General features: G+C 35.1%; 9 protein-coding genes across 9 annotated transcripts; 4 read left to right on the forward strand and 5 right to left on the reverse strand.

Moving 5' to 3' along the window:
- Positions 1-230: 230 nt before the first annotated feature.
- Positions 231-983, reverse strand: RO3G_08334 (uncharacterized protein; the record flags this gene model as incomplete). Its single annotated transcript, XM_067662924.1, has 3 exons — positions 231-277; positions 543-759; positions 870-983. 3 exons carry the CDS (start codon positions 981-983, stop codon positions 231-233), a joined length of 378 nt encoding a protein of 125 aa, XP_067519025.1.
- A 2,166-nt stretch (positions 984-3,149) lies between these two features.
- RO3G_08335 (uncharacterized protein) lies at positions 3,150-3,455 on the forward strand (the record flags this gene model as incomplete). The annotated part of the gene is made up of 2 exons (XM_067662925.1): positions 3,150-3,189; positions 3,283-3,455. 2 exons carry the CDS (start codon positions 3,150-3,152, stop codon positions 3,453-3,455), a joined length of 213 nt encoding a protein of 70 aa, XP_067519026.1.
- Positions 3,456-6,358: 2,903 nt separating this feature from the next.
- RO3G_08336 (uncharacterized protein) lies at positions 6,359-7,636 on the reverse strand (the record flags this gene model as incomplete). The annotated part of the gene is made up of 1 exon (XM_067662926.1): positions 6,359-7,636. One exon carries the CDS (start codon positions 7,634-7,636, stop codon positions 6,359-6,361), a length of 1,278 nt encoding a protein of 425 aa, XP_067519027.1.
- Positions 7,637-10,947: 3,311 nt separating this feature from the next.
- RO3G_08337 (uncharacterized protein) lies at positions 10,948-12,792 on the forward strand (the record flags this gene model as incomplete). Its single annotated transcript, XM_067662927.1, has 4 exons — positions 10,948-11,014; positions 11,180-11,307; positions 11,370-11,732; positions 11,905-12,792. 4 exons carry the CDS (start codon positions 10,948-10,950, stop codon positions 12,790-12,792), a joined length of 1,446 nt encoding a protein of 481 aa, XP_067519028.1.
- A 291-nt stretch (positions 12,793-13,083) lies between these two features.
- RO3G_08338 (uncharacterized protein) lies at positions 13,084-14,344 on the reverse strand (the record flags this gene model as incomplete). The annotated part of the gene is made up of 3 exons (XM_067662928.1): positions 13,084-13,249; positions 13,307-13,918; positions 13,977-14,344. 3 exons carry the CDS (start codon positions 14,342-14,344, stop codon positions 13,084-13,086), a joined length of 1,146 nt encoding a protein of 381 aa, XP_067519029.1.
- A 2,823-nt stretch (positions 14,345-17,167) lies between these two features.
- Positions 17,168-19,357, forward strand: RO3G_08339 (uncharacterized protein; the record flags this gene model as incomplete). The annotated part of the gene is made up of 5 exons (XM_067662929.1): positions 17,168-17,172; positions 17,316-17,507; positions 17,556-18,051; positions 18,103-18,540; positions 18,602-19,357. The coding sequence occupies 5 exons, from the start codon at positions 17,168-17,170 to the stop codon at positions 19,355-19,357; spliced, it is 1,887 nt and encodes a 628-aa protein (XP_067519030.1).
- A 41-nt stretch (positions 19,358-19,398) lies between these two features.
- On the reverse strand, positions 19,399-19,694 carry RO3G_08340 (uncharacterized protein; the record flags this gene model as incomplete). Its single annotated transcript, XM_067662930.1, has 3 exons — positions 19,399-19,493; positions 19,542-19,606; positions 19,663-19,694. The coding sequence occupies 3 exons, from the start codon at positions 19,692-19,694 to the stop codon at positions 19,399-19,401; spliced, it is 192 nt and encodes a 63-aa protein (XP_067519031.1).
- A 2,397-nt stretch (positions 19,695-22,091) lies between these two features.
- Positions 22,092-22,436, forward strand: RO3G_08341 (uncharacterized protein; the record flags this gene model as incomplete). Its single annotated transcript, XM_067662931.1, has 1 exon — positions 22,092-22,436. The coding sequence occupies one exon, from the start codon at positions 22,092-22,094 to the stop codon at positions 22,434-22,436; it is 345 nt and encodes a 114-aa protein (XP_067519032.1).
- Positions 22,437-22,740: 304 nt separating this feature from the next.
- Positions 22,741-23,596, reverse strand: RO3G_08342 (uncharacterized protein; the record flags this gene model as incomplete). Its single annotated transcript, XM_067662932.1, has 3 exons — positions 22,741-23,061; positions 23,119-23,266; positions 23,331-23,596. The coding sequence occupies 3 exons, from the start codon at positions 23,594-23,596 to the stop codon at positions 22,741-22,743; spliced, it is 735 nt and encodes a 244-aa protein (XP_067519033.1).
- Between the last annotated feature and the right edge of the window lie 1,352 nt (positions 23,597-24,948).

Below are 24,948 nucleotides of genomic sequence, written 5' to 3' on the forward strand. Positions count from 1 at the left end.
AAATGTCAGTAGTCCTGGGGATGATGGTCTTGGTTACGCCTTTCTCTATCAACTATTTCGTTACTCACCTCTACAGAATATAGTATTGGAGATATATAACCAAGCACTTAATTCTCATACATTTCCTACATCTTGGCAGGAATCGAGGTAAGATTATTAGCAAAGAAAGGTGACCTAACTAGCCTCAAAAATTGGAGACCTATTTCACTTATCAACTATGACGCCAAAATTTACACAAGGACCATCAACTCTCGAATGCGACAAGTGATTCCATCACCTATCAATCGTTGTCAAACTGGATTTATGCCAACTCGATTCATTTATAGAAAATGGGCTTGTTCTTAATATGATCATGGAACATGCTCGTCGCTGCAATTGTGCTGATATTGAACTCCTGTTAGATCAGGAGAAAGCATACGATCGCATGCATTCATCATATTTATGTTCTGTCATGCGCAAGTTTGGTTTCCCCCCTGTTTGGTAGACTCTCTCACGAGTTTCTTTTTCGGCAATCGTGTATGGATTAACGTTAATGGTCTTACCTATGACAGTTCGCTCCAAAAAGTTCGACCGCTTCTGCCACCAGACTCTCCACCAAACCCTCGGGTGGTCAGCCCGACTAGTTAGAGATCTGAAAAACAAGACTATTACACTTAATAGCATGACTTGGCATTTGACCTTGAGTTCTTCTTTTGATTCAGGCATCATTAAAGTCTCCTCATTTGTTACTCGTTTGGCTAGATCGGTTGAGTGGATGTTCTATAGTCCTACACAATATCGCCAAACAATACAAAAAACTTTACTACCTTGCTCACCTCCTGTATTACCGCCAGTTAAATGGGTCCAGCTTTGATCCTTGAACACCTTACCTGAAGCTCGATCGCTGTGCTATCGTTTTCTCTACAACAAGTTATACTGTCAAGGCTCGGTCTCACGAATCGCTCCAGATGTTTCGGGTGCCTATCAACTTTGTCAAGTGCCATTGGAAGATATTAATCACCTTCTGATTATGTGCCACTTCAAATAGTCGATCTGACATGAAGTCGTATCTCGATTTGCACCACACCTCGAATTTATCCCTGATGGTGTCCGCGCTATCCTATGTAATTTAAACCGATTCCAATTTGTAAATAATAATTGCTTGATAGTACTCAGTTCACATGATTTGTTGGGCATATGGCGTGCACACTGGCGCACCATTTTCGATCTTAAACCTTTCTCGTCAGAACACATAGTGACAACAATTTTAGAAAAATTTAGCAAATGCCGTCTGCAACAAAAGCACTCCGCTCATTACAACGAGAGGCTTCCTTTTAAATCATTTTATTTAATAAATAATATCATTTCTACAAAAAAAAAGCTTCTTCATATAAGCAATCTATTTATTTGATAAATTTCAACCTAATTGCCCCTCCAGAAAAAAATCTTAGTATAAACAATAATATTACATACATTGTTGCTAAAAAAAATAGAAGCTTTAGACAATTAATAAAATATTCTTTTCAGCGATTGGTATAAAAGCAGTGTGCTCACTCAAAGTGGAAAGCCCTTAATCCTTCAAATACATTATCGATAATAATGTTTAAATTCTCATCAACGTTGATACGCTTTTTTTAGTTTGTATGTATTACTCGTGCTTTCATATTTTGCGATTGGCTGTTTGTTACCATAGTAGCTTAATAGCTTCGTATTCAGCATGTTTGTACAACTTGACTAAATTTTTTGAACTTTATATCAATCATATTAGTTGTTGGAGAATCAAAAAGTCTTGAGCTAAAAAATCAAGTAAAGATCCTTGGTATTCCTGTTTGCTTTGAATAAGTCCTGATTCAGTAGCTTCTGCTTGAGCTCGATCTTCTTCTTAAGTTTGCTTTTCTATATGAGACGTCTCATCATTTGCCAACTGTTCCAGGGCTTTTAAAGTTTTGCAAGCATGTTTAGTTGCAGTAGGAATACTTTTCAAAGAAAGATTCTGTTCATAGTCTCTTTATAAATATAGGTTTTTTTTTTGGTGCTGTAATAAAATTATTGAAATGTGAATAATCTTAAGAAAATCTTTCACTAGTGATCTAAACAAATTCAATACTGATAGGGGCAAGGCATGGTGAGCGCGACCTTAAGTAAGGAAGACTTCTCGAAAAGACTAGTGTATGAGCTTGCGGGAACTTTGACGAACAACAGATGGAACAAAATGTTGATTGTTGAAAATCAACTAACAGTTTGCACGCCATATAGTCAGCAAAGCATATCCAACCATGACAGCTGGGGAAACAGACGGAAGAAACCAGGTAGGTGGAGGAAATTCCAGATGGAAAAAGTCTTTTGTAGTTGGTTTGACGTCAGAGTCAAAAGGCGAAAACATTCATCCCAAACAGTTTGCCAGACGAGCCTTTTTTTTTTTTTTTTTTTTTTTTTTTTTTTTTTTTTGGAAGCCATAGAGAAAATGCTTCAAAATATCCGAGGGAACGGTGCAAATGGGACATATATCGAAAAGTAAGATAATATCAGTCGATTCAACAAGGAGCGATGAGGAATATTGCAGTGTAAAAGGCGATATGAAACATTACGGCAAGCGTGAGGGACAGGATAGACCCAGGATTTTGTCCATGCCAATGAAATCAGAGGGGATGTGTAATTGGACGACGCCGAACCATGGAGACAGTGGCGGCGGAACTGCATTGTCAATGTGGGATATGAAGAGGTGTAAATCAATAAACCCAGAGCAGAAATAAAAGGCGAGACATCAACACCATGGATGAGGTTCGGTTTGAAGGGATTAGGACCCAAATGTGCATAACATGCTGGAATGAAAGGACAAACAAGAAAGGAAGAAAGCAAAATTGAATTCTGTCACACCATCTGGAGAAACTGACGGGCAAGATAATGAGGCGCCTAGAGTTCGGAATTGACACGAGCACGGAGACGATTGGTAATAGGTTTAACAAGGTAAACGATGAACAGACAGAGTTGAGGCAAAAAGTGTCTCAGCGGTAGAACCAGAGGAGCATGTAGCATCTTAGATATTAGTAATTGAAGGCAGGTATTTATGCTCACTACTACCGAACTGAAATCATGAGATAGTCGATCAATAGCTTGGAAGAGCAGAGAAAAGGGATTACTTGACGATCGCACATGCGTGGACGTAAATCATGAAAGACAAAAGAAAGTCGATAATCATCCAAGGACTAAGTAAACACAGAGAACGTGGCAGCCAATTATAGATGATGAAGAAGAATTATGACAATTTTAAAATTGCTTCCATACAAATTTTTATGAGTATAGGACAAAAGCGTGCCTTTTTTGTCCCAGCATCAAACTTGGCCTTATTTCAAACAGCCATTGAAAATGCTTGTGAAGAGAACATTACAGTTAAAACAGATTCGCAAATTGATTGTATAGAATTAATGAAGGCTCCAAAAGAAGTTAAGAAACAAGTAGAAACATTTATAAACTAGAAAACTGAAGTATTTTGGAATAAAGCGGCATGAAGTAGATATGAAAGATAACATAAACCATCTTTTACATTCTTCTGCAAATAAGTTATTTGATACTAGCTGTTATACTTTATTTGATAACAAGTATGTCGAGAACAGATTGATGAAAGAAAATGCCAATGTCCTTCAAGCCAACTTGACTATTAACTTGTGCTGCCCAAGATTCATAGAAGTTATAGCTATTTTAGATGCGTTCTGGTTTTTGTGCACCAGCTTTTGTGTCTTTGCATACAACAAAAAGGTCGATTATTACGCCGATGTTTCTCTTATTGGTTCTCAGAAGGACGCTGTATCATCTATAAGAAGAAAAACAAGAGCCCGATCCGATTGCTTTGAACTAACAATAATATTCAGTAATGTTGATTTACTCGTTACTTCTGGCTTTCTTGGTCCTATCAAAAGTAATATTAGCGCTGTTTTTTCAGATTATCCACACAAAATCTGCCAAAAAACATTACTCATACATACAATACTGTTCCATCAAAAAGTATCTTTACTACAACCACGACTAAGCCAGCCATAAAATATGCCAAATTGCTGAATCAATATATGAAGCTACACCCTGCAAATCTTTAAATATTTATGACTTTGAGATTCCTCGAAAAAGGCTACATACTTATGTATCCTCTTTCATTTGAAAGTACAAATCGCATTCAAGAAGCAATTTCCTTGTTGCTAAAATTTTTTACATACAAAAGTCTAAATAAGAAAGAAGTATCTGTAGCAGTATTAAAAATAGTAAGTATGAAAGAAAAAAGTTTACATCTTCTAGTAAGCTTGTTAAGAATACTTTATGGACCTTAATAGTAGAGATGACCTGGAGTTTGAGAAGTTTGATAAAAACCGGTTGAAAAAAGACATGCTGTGAATCCATGAATATACACTTGCTGTAGTTATTAAACATAACAATAAGGCCTTAATCAAAAAAGCCACCACTGAATATAGCACATCCAAAAAAATAAATGATCTTTTTGAAGACAATTAAGCTTTTAAAACTGTAAACAGCGTATATGACTTTGACTATGAATACAAAACATTATTTTTGAACAATCAATTTGCAATATATTCACCAACAGAGTATATTCTTCAATTATCTTTATTATCTCTAAAAGTAATGTGTATTGCTGTCCTAAATTGAAGAACAATCTAACTGAACACATCAAGCAAGTTTATTAACAAAATAAAAGCATGTAAAACAAGATCATCTGAATACAATTAATCATAAACTTTATTTATATTAAAAAATACTTAAGTGAGCGCACAATGTCTTTAGTACACCTTAATCGTCCGAGTCAAATCAGAAAGGAATGAAAGGGGATCGAAAAAGCATCCTTTGGGATCAAGGACGAAAAAAGTAAAAGAAAGGTAATAGAGTAAGAAGGAAAATACGTGTCATAGACATCAGTATCAGTTCTATGGCAGCCAGTTTAAAAGTCGTTTTCCTGGAAAGAGTGGAGGAGAGGGGGGGGGCAATTTTTGATGCTGAAGGCGATTGAGCTCAAAAAGAATCAGACATATGGTGGGCCAGCGGAGAAACTAGTAGGAAACACACTGAAAGGAGGATCATCTGAATACAGTTAGTACCCAATATTTTATTGTAACCCCCCCCCCCTAGGTCCTTACTAACATAAAAGTGGTAAGTGGTATTCGCCGCTTCACGCATTGTACAAACAGTCATGGCAAACCATCTGCACCCATACAACTGGATATTCAATCCTAATCCACAATAATCTAAAAGAGAATTGTAATTCTAGGTCAGGCGTCCCAACCTCTTGCCAACACTACTTTTGCAAGATAAATTCAAGACCACATTATCAAACTCTGACTACAGTTATCTGTTTTTTACGGACACTGCCCCGTAGTAACAATGTACTATGCAAAAAATTCCCGCCGTAGTAAAGAAAAAAATAGGTTTAGCTTATTTTACACTCTACTATTTTTAAATACACCAGTTAAGTGAATTAAAAGGAATACAGAATAATAAGTAGATATCTAAATAACTGGTGTCAATCCTATATTGAATTTTGAAAATCCGCCATTTGGGACCGTACGCCCTGTACGAAAAAAAATGATGTAAATGATAAAAGAAGCGTGATCTTTTATAGTAGCCAAAGTTGTATTTTATAGAGTTGTTGCAAGCATCTAATCTTCCTTTAAAATATCTTGTAACAGTATTTTCTGTGTTCTTTGCTTTTTATAGAAAAGTTTATTGAAAATGGACTATACATGCTTAAAATGGGTTGTTTTTTATTTCGGCCACTTGCTTTGTATTTTAAGGGTTACTCAGGCGCACAATTTTTATTTAATGAAAATATACAGTGATGGCCTAACGTGTCCCCTCTCCAAAATAAGAAGAAGAAAAAAAGGGAAATGGAGAAAGAGAGATATAAAGACGGATAACCCATTATGTCAATATACGTCAATGTTTTCATATTTGTGAGTAAACATAACTTTTTTCTGCCTTGTTTCATATCTACAAGAAAGGATAAATTTGTATTGAGTTTTTTTATTTAAGCCACAATGTTCCTCTGCCTCATCCTGTCTTTTTTGTAACAATCATATGCTTGTGTAGCCCACATTACAAAACAATATAACATCATCTTAATTTCCCAGGAACAACTCAAAATATTTGGCTCAGCATCAAAGGCTACTCAAGCTGAACTATACGTCAAGTGATAATCGCAATAAATTAGCTTTTTTGTGTTTCATTCATTCCACTGTCTTACGTGACATTTTACACAAAGCGGCGCAAGAATAGAAGAAATCATAAAAAAATGCCTCAGAATAAAGAAAAATTACATATACACATGTATACAATCAGCTTGTATACTTTTTTTTTATTGTAAAGAGAAGCGTATTTACAATCAAAACGAAAAATCAACGTTATTATGATTACTGTAAATGGAAGAAATGTCCTCATCGTCCGAACCATAACTGGAAGACGCGGAAGAAGAAGCATTCACCAAAGGACCAGAGTAGGGGTCACTTCCCAAAAAGAAATTACCAGGATGCACCAGGCAACCAGGACAGGTACACGAGCTACCGCAATAACAAGTAACAATACGTGTGGTCGTTGAATGATACTCCTGCTGCTTCTGATGTTCTTCTTTGTTATGGGTTACCAGTGGCGTAATTGTGATCACGACCGATTCACCTCCGGAACTGCCTGTTGGTCTGTAACAGTTAGAACTAGGGACAAAACTACCACAGTGAGACCGATTGATATTAGGAGTACCAGCAGGAGATTGTTGAGGATGCGCATTTACAAGAGGAGGAGCATGAGATAAAGGAGAGAGGTTGTTTGGAACCGTAGCCAATATTTGGTTATCATGAAGCATACTATCAACCATAGATGACTCGTCTTCTTTATGAAATACATTATTCAATATAGCCGTAAGCTCTTCTGCATTAGCCAAGCCTTCATTCATTAATTTTTTATTGTTTTCATGGTTTGATAAAACCTCAAGCTGCTGTGTGAGATAATCGAACTGCATATCCACTGGTTCCGAAGAAGATACAGAAGAGGAAGGGGGTGGAGTCGAGAGCCCTGTGAAGGAGTCTACATTCATGATTGTATCATAATTTGTATTTGCGTTCAAGGACCTTGTGGGTGTAGAACAACAAGAATTTGAGTTTTTCTTTGTTGAACGACGTCTGCAGACCCTTGGCTGACCATCCAGAATTCTGTTTGCACTAGGAGGCTTTTGAAAAATGAATCCAAGGTGAAGATTGGTATTTTCTTTGTTCTTTTGTACAGCAGCAGTAGAAGAGATAGATGCATGAGGTAATTCAGCATGGTTTAAAGACGGGGAAGTGACCAGCGCCCAAGAATAAGGGGTCTCTTCTTTGATAGCCAGTGGAGTTGTGTATGGTAGGATTGGTATTGGGGATTCTTTAACAAGTTCTTTCAAGTTATTAAGTGAAAGACTGCATTGCCCTTCAGAAGATGCTCGTACCATAGGAGCATCCATGGCAGAAGAGCAAGTGCATCGGCTACCTTGCGTGGTATCACTGTTACTGTGAGTTAAACACTGAGTTTGCTTGTTGTTTGAATTATTATTGTTATTGCTATTATTTCGATTTATGAATATAGGTTGCTGCTGTTGTTGATCACCTTTAATATAAAGAGTAAATATATACATATTTGGAAAATTATGGAAAAAATTTCTTTTTCAAAAAAAAACTATACCTTTTTTACTAGTGCAAACACATTTGATATGTACTTGCTTTGTTTTACGAAGGTCTCTACAATAGGTACATTGAGATACTGGCCGACCTTTTTTACGAATTTCAAATAGTGGACGATCAACATGATTACAACTTGAAGAACGATGGCCCTTTAATAAGAGTTACATTCAATTCATACAGATAATTTTATTTAAATTGGCATACCTTAATACAAGTTGAGCAAGCGTATTTTATACTGTTGATGTACATTTTTTTTTTTTAAAAAAAACAATAAGTTGATTCTTTGTGAAGATACTATTTATATGAATGTATCTATATATCTAATAGTGTATATAGATGTGTATGTAGAAGAATAAATAAAAGGGAGGAAGGGAGGGAATATATAAACGAAATATGTAACTTTTTTTTTGATTTTTTATACAATAAATGTTAAGGCAAAGTATTAAAGTCTACTCCGATAATTATAATTGCACTTTTGTAAACGCAAAGAAATCATACCAGAGTTCTGAGAAAAAAATAAAAAAAACGAAAAAAAAACAGTTTCAATTATAAAGCAATTAATTAAAGGGAAAAAAAGAAGAAGGAAAAGAAGAAAAAAGGAGTAGAAATAGGACAAAGTAAAGGAAAAAAGGAAGCTTTTAAATTTTTTCGAGTATACATATTAATTGATCTACACAGGCTACAAAAAAATTTTTTTATTTGAGCGGAAAACATATTTGCATAAGGGGGGACCCTGACCTGTCATCTGTTATTTACTTTGGTATTGGCCAAAAATCAGTCAATAGCGATTTGAGCGCAAAAAGGGACGGTTTTTTTTTTGAATTACTGAGATCCAATTAAGGTTTCCTAAATTCTTGAATGATATCGGTATGAGTGTGGTCAAACCTCAAGTCAATTTATCTACTAACATGAGGCTTTATAAGCCTTTGTAATATACAAAAGATCGCTGAGCTCAATAAGTCCTGTAATCCAATTAAATTATGTTGAATACCCAAGTATTCTTCGGCTATTAACACCGTCTGATTTAATGCTTTCTTACTCTCCCTAATTTAGCCTACACTGACTGGTACATAGAGTTCTTGGGTTTGATAGTGAATAACTTAAATTGATGCTTTCTTAGAATATCCAACATAACATACGTTAAGCAATAGAATGGTCTTGAACATGATGGCAAGCATCTTTAGTGGTTGGCAGTACGTTGATACATTTATCTCTAGAGTTCAAATGCTCTCACATTTAACAACTACATGCACAGTATGATTGTGAAGAATTTAATAAATCTGTTAGACACCGCCATAGTCGGCGATATGATTGTTTGACATGGTATTTTTTTAACCATCTTTATTATTCATGTATTATTTCGCTTTTATATACGAGCCAATTAAGTGCTTTCAGCATCAAACTGTTTCCTTTCTGTACTCAAATAAGGCGCAGCAGATTGTGGTAAATCCATAATACCATATATATTTTACGGTCCTAGTTCAAATAAGCATTAAACATATATTTGCTATAAAGCTCTATTTATTTCATTTTTTACTGAGGTCAACTATTGTCTTAATATAAACTTTTTTGATTTTGCAATTTTTGTGCAAGACACCGTTTTTATTTCTTATCATGTACTTCACACACAAGAATATGGCGCTATTCATCATATGTTTACTATATGTAATGTATGTCACGTACAATTGTGTGCATAGGGATTTCTTTTTTGGAAATTACAAATAAATGACACTATCAATAAACCATTATATACAAAGTATTGCGCCTAAGCATATCTATTCATTCAAAAGAGATTTTATCCTCCTTTTATCTTAAAAATGTTACACCAAAAATCATATCATAACTTATTTTGAAATCTGTCCTCGAGCTCAAAATACACCATAAACTACCCAAAAACCTGATTACGCCATCTATTGGGTTATAATTCATCTAAAGTAAGGAAGGCCAATAGAAAGTGCCAACAATATTAAGTGAATATAAAGAAAATTCTCAAATAATATTTATAAGACAATCCGAAGAACTATTGCAGCTTTTTAAGAATATGTTTATTGAGGAAGGAACCAGATTAAAAGTTCCTGATTGTATATTAGAGCCTGCATAGCGAGGAGACGGTCTTTCATGTGCATGCTTTAGGATAGCTTGATTTACTACAATGCCGTTACTGAATGCTAGCTGTATTTATTTTATCAAGCAACGTTGATAAAAAAGGATAGCATGTTTAATAAGACTAGAGAATGAATTTAAACAACAAATTTGGCAAGTTTTTTGTAACCGCTTTTAATAGCTATGAGTACTATTCGACACGCCTCAACTAATCTTGACCTCTTTAGCTTGATATATGAGTAGGGGAAGGGCCAGTAAGGAAAAGATGAAAGAATAGAAAAAGATGTATTCCTAGCATTGCAATAGAAATTCTCACCTAAAAGTCTTCAAATATAAGACTAAATAAAATGATTAGATGAGGCTTATCAATTTACATCTTGGTTTCTATGTTCTTCGTAAATTTATGCTATCAAACAACGACATTAATGCCTTATACCCAACATATCCTATCTCCTACCTTAAGTAAACTATAACGTAGTTGCTGCTGTTTCTAAAACAGTAAATAGCTTTAATTTATCGATACCTTAGCCATTTCAGTCACAGCACTTGACTAAGCTTTCAATATGTAAAAAAGGCCCTGTCTTGGCTTTTACCAACAAGATAATTAGTTGCGAACACAATGAAGACATAATCAAAAGTGGTGTCAAAAGTGTTTTTAAGAAAATGAAAAGGAATTACTTAGTTTATAGTTAGTCAAGCCATCAACTCAAAGAATATATAAATCTAAGGATGTACAAAATACTACGGTTTTCAGAAAGAAGAACCATTCAGTTGCTGTTTTTCTAAAGTCTTTCATACACTCAAGCTACTATTTATACTTTCATCTTTTCTCTCTTTTATCTTTATTTGTTTTTTTGCTATTAAATAGATTCACTCCAGTGCCTCTTTTCCAGCAATTCCAGAAACAAAGATTACTGCCCGAACATTGCAAAGCCACATGATCCACCCTGAACACAAATAAGTATTTATAAAGGAATACTTCAAAGATAGGTTTAGGCGTGGATTAAAAGAACTAAAGTAAATTTGTAAATAAAATTGTACAGCAAACTTCATGTTATAATGTACAGCAATATTTAAAGGAGATTATTGTTTTTGCCGATCACAAGTCCGCATTAGTTGAGTTACTGGCTTCATTTTTTGCTTTTTCAATTTTTTTTCTACAATGACTACGATCACTGGTACTGCGATATTAATTGAATTATTACAATACACAATTACCAATACATCAAGTATAATACAGTGGATTTTATTTGTCTTTGGATCTTTTCTTATACTCATACCAACTTATGCCATTATGAAGAACAATAAAGCTACATTCTTAAAAGCTTGTTCAAGAAGAGGCTTTGACCAAATTTCAAATTTACTATATACCAACTTTAAATATAATATAATAGACGAAAACAGCAATAATACGGAAATTATAATGGATAGCGATATATGCTTATCATCAACAAACGATCATTTACTCATATCGGGCTTAGTTAATACAGGTAATTCATGTTTCTTGAATTCTGTATTGCAGGTAAAAAAGAAATTTATTACTCGTATGATTTGCATAAATATAACACATTTGTATATTCAAAGTCATTATCTTCCTTACCCAAGCTTCACAGTTACTTGTATCAAATAAACCAAAAGACAGCTTCATTATTTATCAGCAAACCATTATTAAAAACATTACGATTATTATCTAGACCTTCAAATGCAACCTTTAAGCCTTCAGAGCTAGTATCTATCTTGTCAAATTGTCTGATAAATAAAGAACAGCAGGATGCACAGGAATTGTTTCAGATTATTTCGACAACTCTTGATAACGAAAATCAATTCGCACGTCGTCAACAAGGACTTTCCTCATTACTATCGAATGCCAGTACTTCTAAACTGCCAGAGAGTCCATTCACAGGACTATTAGCCAACAGATTATCTTGTATGCAATGTGGATATACAGTAACTAACTACACAAAATTATCATAATACATTGCATACTAATTATCTCATTTAAGGAAGCTATTCGTCATTTTTCTTTCAATAACGTACAACTAACGCTTCCTAATCATGTAAAGAAAAACTTGGGGTATTCAATCATATAATTCCTTCTGCTTATACTCTATTTGTGTAGGATAAAACAACACTAGAAGACTGTTTACATCAACTCACTGCTATGGAGTTTTTAAACGATGTCATTTGTAGAAAATGCACCCTAATTGAGACTATTCGTCACACAAATGCAAAACTTGAACAAAACCCCTCAGATCAAATTCTGTTAAACACTAAACAAGAATTGGAAAAGAGGCTTTCAATGGGATTAATTGAACAAGAGAAAGAAGCAGCTTGTACGACAAAGGGTTTATCCAGTAAGCAAGCTATGTTTGCCAAATCACCAAAGATCTTGTGTCTTCATACAGCACGCTCTTCCCTGGATCTCAGTACAGGGGAAATCTATAAAAACACTTGTCAAGTCGAATTTCCTGAAATATTAGATTTGAGCCCATACTGCACAAATGGTGTCCTAAACACCACTGACCCCCACTTACCAATTTCCTCACCTCTTCACACAGCTGTTCCAATCAAGTATCGGCTGATGAGCATTGTGGTTCATTATGGAAGTCACGATTATGGCCATTTTATTGCTTACAAAAGAAGATTGATAGCAGAAAAATGCCACTGTACTAGCTGCTCTGACGATCAAACAGTATTAAAACATCATGAATCAAATTGGTTCAAGATATCGGATGAGCATGTCGAGGCATGTACAGTAGATGATGTTTTATCTGCAAATCCATATATGCTATTATATGAAATGGTTGAGGAAGAACAGGTGTCAGATATAGAAACGGAAGAAGAGGAAGAGGAAGAACACTGGATACAACAACCTATTGCACCACCCTCATCACCTTTACTTGCCCCACTACAAAAAGCATCATGTTCATTTTACAAACCTCTTTCAAACCCTCAACGTAGATCTAGTAAATCATTATGGACAGAAGCACCGACTGCTGTCTGTTAATATATTTTGTAAATAAATAAGACTAATATATAGTAACATCTTTTTCGACATGACACATCATGTTTGTCATATCTTATTCAAAGCATGCACATCAATTTTAAAGTAAATTCTTCACATTTTGTACAATTGAATATTCAAAGTCTCCATATTTTTATAGAATGTTGAATACAAATGTTAGTATAAAATACAATTTTTTTGTCGCTCAAGGCTTTTGTATTTAATAAAATGACGGTTGATGTCAATTGCTTCTGCTTTATTTCTTTAAAAAAATGATGGTGATGGGGGATATATTTAAGCGGAACAGTAAGTAATCTTGTTGGAACCGGTCAAGTTATTACAGACGTTCTTGGGGGTACTAGAAGCCTTCTTAATATTGACTTGGTTAAGAGTGAATCCGCTACAAGGAGACTTCGTAGAACAATCAATGTTGATGATGGGCTTTTTACCAGTAACAGAGCTATGTAGGCAAATTGTATCAGTAATATATTCTAAACAGCCAAATCTATTTTTTTACCCAGAAATGTTATCAAAAGTAACACCAGTGATAGACAAAGAGCTATCAGCATTTTTGGTACAGTAAGACATTTGGTTCTTGTCACAATAGTGAGTGGTTACAATAACTGGGTTTTCAACGTTGTTCAATTTAACATTTCTGTAAACAACATCTGAAACAGAACCCTTTCCACCAGGCCAGGTCTTGACACGGACACCATTTTGACAGTTATTACAAGTAGAGTCCAAGACACGAACTGTCTTGACAGTATCAGTAGCACCGCCTTTACCAAGAGAGCCAACACTGAAGCCGTGACCACCATTACAGACAATATTGGACAAGGTAACATTAGTAACGCCGCCATTGATAGCAGTACAGTCATCACCAATAGTGAGCTCAGAGTCTCTGAAAACAATGTTCTTGGAAGAAGAGATGTCCAAAGCGTCAGTGTTCTTTGCGGGCTTGCTACTGCTGGAGGCAGTTTTGAGAGTAACTTTTTCAATAACAAGGTTATCAGCATTAGTGGCACCCATATGAGCACGAGGAGCATTGATAATATTGAAATTGCTAAAGATAGAGTTCGTGACACTCAAACGAAGGACAGTGGGAGCAGTGCGGTCTTCTTTATCGTACCTAAATCCAAAATGGGTGAGTGTCTTCATATATTTTCATTCCACTGTGAAAGACTTACCAAGTTTGACCGTTACCATTAATGGTACCGCCACCTGACAAACGAACATTATCACCTTTGATCTTGATGTAGGCACTACCACCCTTGAATTTGCTGTCGAAAGGAGCCAAAGTTATTTGACCTTGGAAGTCAATATTGACATTCTTGAGACCTTGGATTTCAATCATGCTATTCAACTTGTAGTTCTTGCCCTTAGGGAAAGATACAGTGCCACCCGACTTACAGGTTTCAAATGCTTTGGTAATAGCAGAAGCATCATCACCACCAGTAGGGTTTACAACGCAAGTAGCAGCGGCAACATCGTTAATTCCAAGAGAGACTAGCAAGAGAGCAGCAATTGAGGAAGATAAAGAGAGTAATTGGACCATTTTTAGGTAAGAAAGAAGTCTGCTTGAATAATGATCGACACTAGAAGATCGCCTTCACCCTTTTATACTCTTTATCTTTTTTCAAAACCAGCCTGTACACTTTTATAAATTTAATGCCAATTAATTTATGTTACATTGATCCAGAAAGGACTTCTTTTCAATGTAAAACCATTAAATTAATAGTGTTTCACGTATTTCGAAGCTAAATATTAGTTTTACAGTGACCTATTTGATTTTTAACTCTGTAATCCAGATATTTATGTCCTACTGGTTTCAGTTGACTTCTTACTCGAGGCATTATGTATAATTAATTAATACAGAGACATCTTGTAACTTGGTTATGATAAAAAACTGAAAATTCATCAAGTTCAAATGAAGCACGTGTAAGTGAGCCTCTTCCAAATTTTGGGTCACCTTTGATATATATGAAATAATGCTTTAACAATACTATATCCAATCATGTTGAAACGGAAAGATACTCAAGCTTAAAATGTTAGCATGGCCCACTGATGTTTCTGTGCAATCTATTCTTTTCAGCAAAAGAAACAAGTTTACTCGCGAAAAGTCATGCTTATGTAAGGTAAAACCAGGAATTATTCAGGAACGATACTTGTAGAAAGCGGCATGCCGCTAAAGCTGTCCAAAAGGAGTAATGTTTAAGGTATGACAGATAAAGTAATCCAATTATTTTGTTTATTATTATTCAAATAATATGTATCCTCCAAGTTTGAATTTAAAAAATAAGAGTTTGCAGAATATGTAAAGCGATATATAGAAGCTGTATCTATTATAATAATAAACATAGCACTTTATGTTTTAGATTAAAGTAATTGTGAACCTTACACGTTTTCAAACATTGGAAAATGGGAAAACAGCTCGTACAAATGATATAATTGGTAAATTAAAGAAACCGGGTATACATACTGAAACCAACTTCTTAATAACTTTGTAATTACCGCATAAATAAAAGCTTATGGTTGTTTCTCAAGGTTGGACAAAAAGAAAATGTCTATAGTTTTTTAATAGGATGGTGCTCACTATGCCAATTCGTGGATCTTTCGGAACAATATGTGGTTTTTATTTTCCGGATCGCTGTATCCAAATTGCAGGTTAAAACATTTTTAATTACAAAATCAGCTTTGTACATTGCTGGTAACGTATCGTCTGGCAATTATTGACAGATATTACGTCACCAGCGCTCTTCGCTCTTCTGCAAAGTTTCTTTGATAATGCCTTTATCAAAGTTATATTATCCGACATTTCATCTTACTGTTTACTGCCCATCGCTGATGACTTGCAAAGTTCTATTATTTCCTTTTCTTTATTCGTATTACATCAACTCCCTTCCTCATATGCTTTATTCTCACCCTGTCAACGGCAATAGTCCTCCTTTACAGATAATTCTTTCTATAAAAATGGTGTGTCTCTTATTAGTACTACTAATTCCTTACAATTCTTGTTGAACTAGTGCAAATTTCACAAATCCCTAGGATATAGACGGAATCCGGTCAAGAGCGTAATCCTTATAGTCTCAGACGACGTATCTACCTACACAATGCATAGTCAGCCTATTCCAAAACAGCATGTCTTCTTTTACCTGGGAATCTTTTCTAAACATACTGATATTCTCCGTTATTTGGATCTGGCTAGTTATAATACTGACAAAATCAACAGGTCTATACAGCTCCTCTCATCCATCAGGCTCAGCTCTAATTGTTTCTTCAAACTTCTCCTCTGCCGTCTCTACTAACAAATTGTACGCTCTCAAATAGAACATGGCTTGGCAACCTTTATCTCATTGGTGCCCATTATCTATAATTGGAATCTGCCCAGAACAATTCTTCACATCGTACTTATGGCATTTTGCGTTCATCGTGCACAAGTATAACTCTTCGTCTCGTACATATCCCCACCATGAAAGAACGCACCTTTATCTTTCAAGCCAGGTTCGTTTTACACTCATTAACTCTACCTGATGACGCTTTTGTCTCATTTTCTTCTGCTACTTCGATTGTACTACTCGCCCCAGCTATTCAAGCTGTCCACTACTCCTTTGTGTCGTGATTTGTACTCTCCTCTTGCTCTGATAATTTCTGCCGATTCTCACAAATACAAATTGGTCAATTTTTACAACAAATTTGCTTCGATTTTGGCTAGCAAATATTCCAGGCTTTTCTTCTTTGTGATCTAAACTTGGGCATCGATACCGTCCTGCAGTTGCATACGATACCCCACAAGTATAGCCAATGCATTTATTAATATCTAGGCTGACTACTTAAAGAGCCTTTTCGACAGTGTCACGGCCAGTCTCATTGGCTTGACCAAATAATACGTTGTCCATTGCCTACGAATGCATCTCCAGTCATATATTTCTTCTTTTATCGAAGACCTTATATCCCACATCCTCAATAAACTTCCAAAAAAAAAAAAGAAACTCAAGGGGGATTCAGTCAAGTACTGATGGTTCTTCGTTTGGCCTACACCCTACCTCGTCTGCTCTCTGGTACTGATTTTATTCAACACCAGAAGCTCTCCCTTCCTTTCCTTTGAATAATCATCTGAATTCTTCTTTTCTCAATTAGGTCAATAAAACACTGACTTCATCCAATTCTTTACACTGTTTTCCTTCTCCGATCCTAAATGAATCTTTTTTGGCTCTTTATACTTTATTGAAATTAAACTGGTCTCGACAATTAATTTATAACAACTCCCTATGCCCATTTAAGTCTAAAAGCAAATAAAGTTTTTCATGGTTTTTTTTTTAAAAAAAAAAAAAAAAAAAAAAAAAAAACTAGAAGTAAAATCGTTTAATGCAAAAAGTAAATGAGGTACACAAAAACCTGTACGTCGAATTTTGAAATAAGAAGGCGGAATCTCTTTTTTTCTCGCAGTGTAAAAACGCTGAGTCAAATCAAATGTGATTGTTACACTCTTAAATTTACTTTTTTTTTTTTGCTTATTTTATATAAAGGATGGTAAAAATATTAATAGCAAACCGAGGAGAAATAGCCATCCGTATTATTATCGCAGCCACTGAGCTTGGTCACCAAACCGTCGCTATTTATTCAAATGATCAAGATAAGAGTCACTGCCTCAGAGCTACTGAAGCAGTCAAAGTGTCCTCCTTTTTAGACGCTCAAGAAATTATTCAAACAGCTAAGAGGTAATCAAGTCATGATAGATAGTGTTTTAATCTCATTTTATGGAATAGTGTTCATGCTACTGCTATCCATCCAGGATATGGATTTCTGTCTGAGTCAATAGACCTTGCAAATCAATGCAAAAAAGCCAACATTATATTCATTGGTCCTTCACCAATATGCATAACAGCAGTAGGTGATAAAGTATCTGCTCGACAAGTAGCAAAAGAAGCAGGTATACCAACAATTGCAGGTACAGAAAGTTCAGTTTCATCTCCTACAGATGTCTTTGGATTTGTTCGAAGCTGTGGTGGATATCCAGTCATGCTGAAAGCAAGAGACGGTGGTGGTGGAAGGGGTATTCGCATTGTTCACCATAACCAACAAGTACCCGAGGCCCTTGCCCGCTGTATGAATGAGTCGCCTTCAAGAAAGGTGTTTGTTGAAAAGGCTATCATAGGTGCTAAACATATTGAGGTCCAAATCTTGGGCGATAATCAGGGGAATATTATTCATTTGTTTGAAAGGGATTGTTCAATGCAAAGGAGATATCAAAAGGTGCTAGAGGTAACACGAACACTCCTGTTTTTTATTTGGAGAATTAATACATTTCAGTAGGTTGCTCCTTGTCCTTGCCTCTCATCTACACTCCGGGCATCTATTCATCAAGCAGCTGTTCAGTTAGCTCGCTACATCGGATATAATTCAGCAGGAACGGTCGAATTCCTTGTGCTGCCTGAAAGCGACGAATTTTATTTTCTTGAAGTGAATCCGCGTATTCAAGTAGAGCATACCATTTCAGAACAGATTACGCAGGTTGATATTGTCCAAGCCCAGATTAGAATAGGCTTGGGCGAAAGTTTGAATGATTTGAAGTTGCGTCAAGAAGATATCAAGGTACCAAATGGGCTTGTAGCGATTCAGGCCCGTGTGGTGGCCGAAAATCCATTAAATGATAATATGCTTTCAGTTGGTAAGATTGGGGCTGTCCAGTTTCCTTTAGGCTCCGGTATTCGTGTAGATACCTGGATCCAATCAGGTTGTGTTGTTCTCCCTGTAAGTTTCGTGCGTTTTTTTTTTTTTAGTTTTCTACTTTTATGTTGCTAACATTTTCTAGACTTTTGATTCTCTATTGGCCAAATTGATAGTTACTGGGCAAAGCTTTAATGATGCAATTGCGAAATTAAAGCTTGCACTCGATCAGACTATTATTACTGGTGTCGAAACAAATATCAATTTTCTTATTGCCATTTTGTCAAACTTATCTTTCACTAGTGATGCTCTTTTGCATGTCCATATCAAGTCTTTGGAAGAAAACATGGACTCTTTGATACAAACAACATCTCAATTAAACCATCAAAAGAAAATGGTAATTAGTAAACAGAACATTTTGAAAGCAGGAGCAACCTTTAACAGCAATATCCAATTCAAACCGGGTGATACTTTTACTATGGAGATCAACGATGGTATTAATTTAGCTGTTCACTCTTTACAGATCGATTCGATTTCAACTAATCATTTTCCCGATGAATTCGCAGCAGTAGCTCGTGCTTCGACTCATAAACAACCCTTGTCGATTGTCATTGCTAAAAAATCTAACATATCTTCCACTTTACGCAAAAAAGCAAATCCTCAGGATCGCACAGAAGTTGCAACACCTGTGACTGGTATGCTTGTAGAAATCAATGTCAAAGAAGGTGATAGGGTGCAACAAGGACAATCTCTGTTTGTAATGAGTGCAATGAAAATGGAGACTGTTGTCAAAAGTCCTCTTCAAGGCAATGTTAAAAGTATCCGTGCTAAATTAAACGATTTAATTGAAGAAGGCGATCTAGTAGTTGAATTGGGAGAACTAAAGGAGAGTAAACTGTAAAAATAATAATAAAAAGATTGTTTGTTTATTCTATATACAAGTTAAAGCAGTCTATTATCTTTTTCGTCTCTTTCTCTAACACCCATTGGACGAACAGCATGTCCATCAGCTACTCGAGGCTGTTCTCCCAAAACAACTACATTAAATGAGTAAAATTCTTTTTTGTAATGTCAACTGCAACTACCTCGTTTATAAAGGATCCAAGAGGTGGCTACAACAAAAGGAGCAGATACAATAATTGTTGCTAATCTTTTAGAAGAAAATCAATAGGTCTGGTATCATTTTATTAACAAAACAGAGTATACCTTCTACCAGCTGGAGATAATTTTCGAGACATCAATGAAAGGATTAAGAAAAAAATGATGGCTTAAATTTTTACTGGGTCAGAATTTTATTATTATTAACCATAAACTTTATTTGTATTAAAAAAGACTTGACACACAGTACCTTATATACTTTAACCGCCCAAGACAGATAAAAAGTAGCGTAAGAGAATCAAAAAATATTCTATGGGATCAAGGACAAACGAAGAAAAAAGAAAGTAAATGAGTAAGGAGGGAAAAACATGGCATAGATACAAGCGTGGATTCTAGGACAATCAATCCAAGAGTCATTTTCCAAGAAAAAGTGGAGGTGAGATAGGTAATTATTATGATGAAGATGGTCGAGTTAAAAAAAAAGAATCAGACATATGGTGGGTCAGCGGAAAAACCAAGAGGAAACAGATTGATAGGAGCGCGGTTTGCGAGTGGACAGCGAGCTCAAAAGGAAAGATAAAGGATCTCCAATAATAGTCGATATTTGTAATCCTTGATGCATATCGAGGCATTGTATAGCATGTTTCCTGGAAAGAAAGCGGTCAGGATGCTTAGGACAGGGTTTTGGCTGGTCACTAGACATCCAACTAAATCTCCAATGGACGCATCTGCTGCGTTCAGAATAAGGCATGGGAAACCAAAGAATAGGACCCAAGTACAATGAACGACGACAAAGAGAGAGCAGCTTGGGATTGAGAGCTTACTGCCTTTGTAAAATGTTTTCTTGAAGGAATCCACGTTTGGGGGCCTTCAAAGAATGAATACAGAGGGTATCACCTAATCGTGAATAAAGCTACCTATAATACTGTTTTCAAAAGTTTGTGTTATTAATGTCGGCCAAGATGCTTTTTGATGTGAGGTAACAGAAAAACTTTCACTTTTTCTATGGATGAAAATTCTAATGTTTATTAACTCCTCAAAGAGTATAAGAATTCAAAAGTGATGCAAATGTATTAAGCACTGGCTTGTCATACAAATACAAAAGACAATACAAATATTTTGTTGAATTTATTTTCAAGAAGCCCAAGAAAATATCTCCAGGTACTAATAAAGTGTAGAAGAAATTAAAAGCAATGAAGTTCTTGTTTGGGGGTGTTGATTCCGGTGTTACTGATATATTTACTGCAGTTGACTCTAGTTCTTTATCCTCAAAGGAAAGAATTAAAAAGACATATACCAAAGAATAATATCATATGTGCGGTTTTAACCTTGCTATCCAAAAGCGTATGCAGCATCAACAATGCAATCAAGAGGACTTTGGATTTATTAATGAACTACTCATCCTCAAAACATCAAATTCGATCGATTTCTCAAAGACCACTTTTATCAACTAAAAACCACCAAAAACCTCTGACTATTATAATAAGAACAAATAGTAAGAAATTTTTATTGAAAGACAAGTATTTTATATTCGCAATATATATGTTTAGGTTAATCAAGCTTAATTTCAAAAGTTATATCAAAAAACAAAAAGCGACTCATGAGATTGCCAAAAGATTATTTGATGATAGTGTCAAGTACAACAGCAATAGTTTTATTGATGAAAGGAACAACACTATCACAATAAACAAAAATGGATCCCACTTCCTGCAAAAAATAACAAGCCGGCTAGCCCTTGCAAGAAAAGAATAATTACTTATGATGATGGTGCTTTTTCTGAATCTATGAAAGAAAAATTTCCTACTCCTACTAGACGAATTATCAATGCTATTAATATGCCAAAGGGTTCACAAGGGGGAACTGGATTTATCTATGTTGCTGAGGCTTTTACTAGTCAATCATGTTATCAATGTAAAGCCAAAAGCTTAACAAATATTACTTCAGCCGGATCAAAACAAAAAGCGTGTGCTATCCTCAAATGTAATTCTCGTAGTACGGTATGGAATTATGATATGGTGACAGCCAAAAACATACGCTATTTCTTTACATACATGTCACAACATAATAATGAAAGGCCACTCAAATGCATGAACTCGGCTTCTCCTGAGGACTGTATAAGAACTCCGTAACGGATTCCCATCCATTACCTAGCGGGTAAGTTGTATATAATATTCTTTTGCGATGATCTTTTATTAATATTCATTTTATATATCTATGTCTTTTGGTGTCACTTTTATTTTCGTTGCTTGATTTATCTCAAACTACCTCAACTTTCTCATATCAATTATTATCGGAATTCCATTGCTTCGTTTCTAAATTACACCATCACTTTTGTCCAAACTATTTTTATTTTTCTCAGAAATTTGAAATATATAGTTAAAGTTTATTATCACTTTTTATGCCTACGTTCATTTCGTTTCCATAGCTCTCCTTCTGCTTTCGATCGAATCTTTCTACAGCTTCTTTCTAATGGTACGACTCTCATGGATATGTCCACAAAATAGTTCCGAAATCTAGGCCTTGATCCCTTAGGTACAATGCCTGCTACCTCTCCTGTTGTTTCCGCGAATTCATGGACTAACTTCTGGCGCTACCCCATGCCGCACTATGCACGAGCAGTCCTCTTGCGAACTTTTCACTCAAAATTGCCGTGCAAGCCTTGCCTGTATCCCCTCGGCCCTACAACTTTTCCTGATCCTTTTTGTCCACTATGCGTAGGGGTAAACACTGATGAATGCTTTCTATGGCCATGTCCCTTAAAGCGCCCTTTGTGGTTGAAATCAGCCTCTAGATTCTTTTTACAACCAACCTCTCTTGATTACAAGCACATCACCCTCCCAGTGACCTCTGAACTGAAGGTACTTCCACAATTCTTCTTTTGATGGACAGACTTTTGTTGCCTGTGCTGTATGGTTGTTATGGCGAATTTACTGGAAATTTATATTTGATGATACCGCTTTCTGGCCTGACGAAGCTACAGCCAGGGCAACATGCATCCTGGGAGAAGTCGTTTGAGCTCACACAACAACATACAAATAATATATCTTTTTTGTAATTCATCGTATTTCAATTTAAATGGTGAGCGGATACTATCGACACCTAAATAAAAACCTTTTACAGAAAAAAAAAAAAAAAAAAAAAAAAAAAAAAAAAAAACTTTTGATGTCTACAAAGATTGCATTTTATTTAAGCACGTACGTACTTAACCTTCTGCTTTTTAGGTTTAGCTGGTATTTGTGGAGCCAATGGGTTATTAAATTGCATATCTGACAAAGCAGGTAGACCTTGGGCTTTTCTTTGTTCATCGACTTCTTCCAAAGTCATAAGAGGAGATGCATAAGTGCTAGGTACACTGCTTTCTTTTTGAACAATTGGCATAAGCTCTGCAATAGCAATGAACAATTGCTTACGGCTGGTTAGCTTGGGATTGATATAAAACCTGTCGTTGCCTTTCAATTGAACACGAATACGACCAATATTTACCCAATCTCGAGGATGACGCTTGTTCTATAACCAGTCCTTAATATTTTTCCTTTCTTTTTTTTTTTTTCTCATTTAACTTACCTCATAAACAACTGATAGACCTAAGCGCTGTACAGCTAATGCCATATGATAAGCATGTGGATCCTTGATACCTTTTTGTTTTGCAATTTTTCTCCCCTCTTGTGCAGACTTGTCTACATCAATATAACATGGATACACACACACCCAACTATAAGAAAAAAAGAAATGGTTTAGTAAAAAAGTATAAACAAAAAAAGTTAGATTTGGCTTACTCTTTATACTCCTCTGGTCGCATTTTACGTACACCTTGTGGTCCAGTTGCTACAGAAATGTAATCTGTTTCTGGTGCAGGATTTGATTCAGCAGATAGACTTTGCATCATTTTTTGAAGTTCTGCCATGTTAGGCATTCCACTTGGAGTTGAAGGGGAAGGATCAGAAGGAAGAGGAAAGTCCATGTTATCAACATCCATATCTTCGTCTTCATCCAAAAAGACTGGATTCTTTTGAGTCTGTTTCAGCTTGTTAAGCATTGACATTTTTGCTGATGTCTCGAAGAAAGAGAAGCAAAGTTCTGACCAGTCACGAAAGTCCTCTCAAGCCGTATTTTTATTCTCAGTTTGTATTCAATGCAATTGGTGATTACACCCAAATGTTAACAAGGAAATGCAACTTTTTCTAATCATGATTCAGTGCGACAAGTGATGAAAGAGCTCAAAGAAAGTTAAGAACTTGGGTTAAATTGAATAAAAAGATTTTCAAGAAATATTCTACATTCCCAAATTATTTATAAAGAAAAACAAGTTATAAAAGGACATCATAGATCCTAAAGATTTATTTACAGGATAGCTAATAGTTTAAAGCATAATATACATTAATGTTGACTGAACATACATTTGATATAATATAATGTGGTCTTGATTTGACTTCTAGAACTATAGAGGTGGCATTGCTGTCTATCTCAATGGAAATAAAAATTGAGTAGAAGCTTGACAAAACAACAAAAACAGAAAACTGGTAGAAGGGATGATATTCATAAACATCGTTAAGCACCAAAAGCAATAGCTAATGGTAATGTAATATGTAAAATTTGGAAAATGTTTGCATATTCTTTTGGTGAAGCAATTACAGGTGCCATCTAGCATCCTTAAAATATTCATAGATAATAGATTAAACAATACATTCGAAATTCTACACTAAATTTCTTTTAATGCGCTTACTCAAGTAAATAGTAATTATTTATCAAATAACTACAGATTGTGCTTATTAGAAAGTTTCGACTCATTTTCAAAAAATATGTTGAGAATGCCTGCATCCCTTTTTTTGTCTTTTGTGACTATCAGCTTAACAGACATCCTAATGATTCTTCTTACACCTCTTATGTAATAAAATCTAAGCATAAAACAAATGATACTAATTGATTATTTCCTTTCTGAACAACTAGTACTATGCTTTACTAATATGTGGTTAGGCATTAGTTACCTAACTAAAGCCAATCTTGCATTAATTGTTTATATTTTATATCAGCTAAAGAAACCTAATTCGCAGCACCTATTTATTTATTATTCTAGAAAATAAAAATGAGGCAACTCATCAAATTTGGATGGTAGGAATACCCAATGAGCTAATTTTACTGCAGATTTTGATTAAACCAGATTGCAAAAATACAAATGTATCATCCTTCCTTATTTTTGATTTGATATAGCCAATATCAAGGTGGTGATAATGGCAAAGATAACTTCTTTTTATTATCTAAAAAGAATTGCATAATGGCTTTTGATTTAATAACTTTTTTCTTTACAAAATGAGTAAAAGAAACATGAAGGAAATTACTCTATCAGTGACTGAAAAAAAAAAAAGTAAAATTAATCGATGAAAACAGTAAATAAAG

This window comes from Rhizopus delemar, genomic scaffold (genome assembly GCF_000149305.1).
Source record: "Rhizopus delemar RA 99-880 supercont3.6 genomic scaffold, whole genome shotgun sequence".
Classification (NCBI taxonomy): domain Eukaryota; kingdom Fungi; phylum Mucoromycota; class Mucoromycetes; order Mucorales; family Rhizopodaceae; genus Rhizopus; species Rhizopus delemar.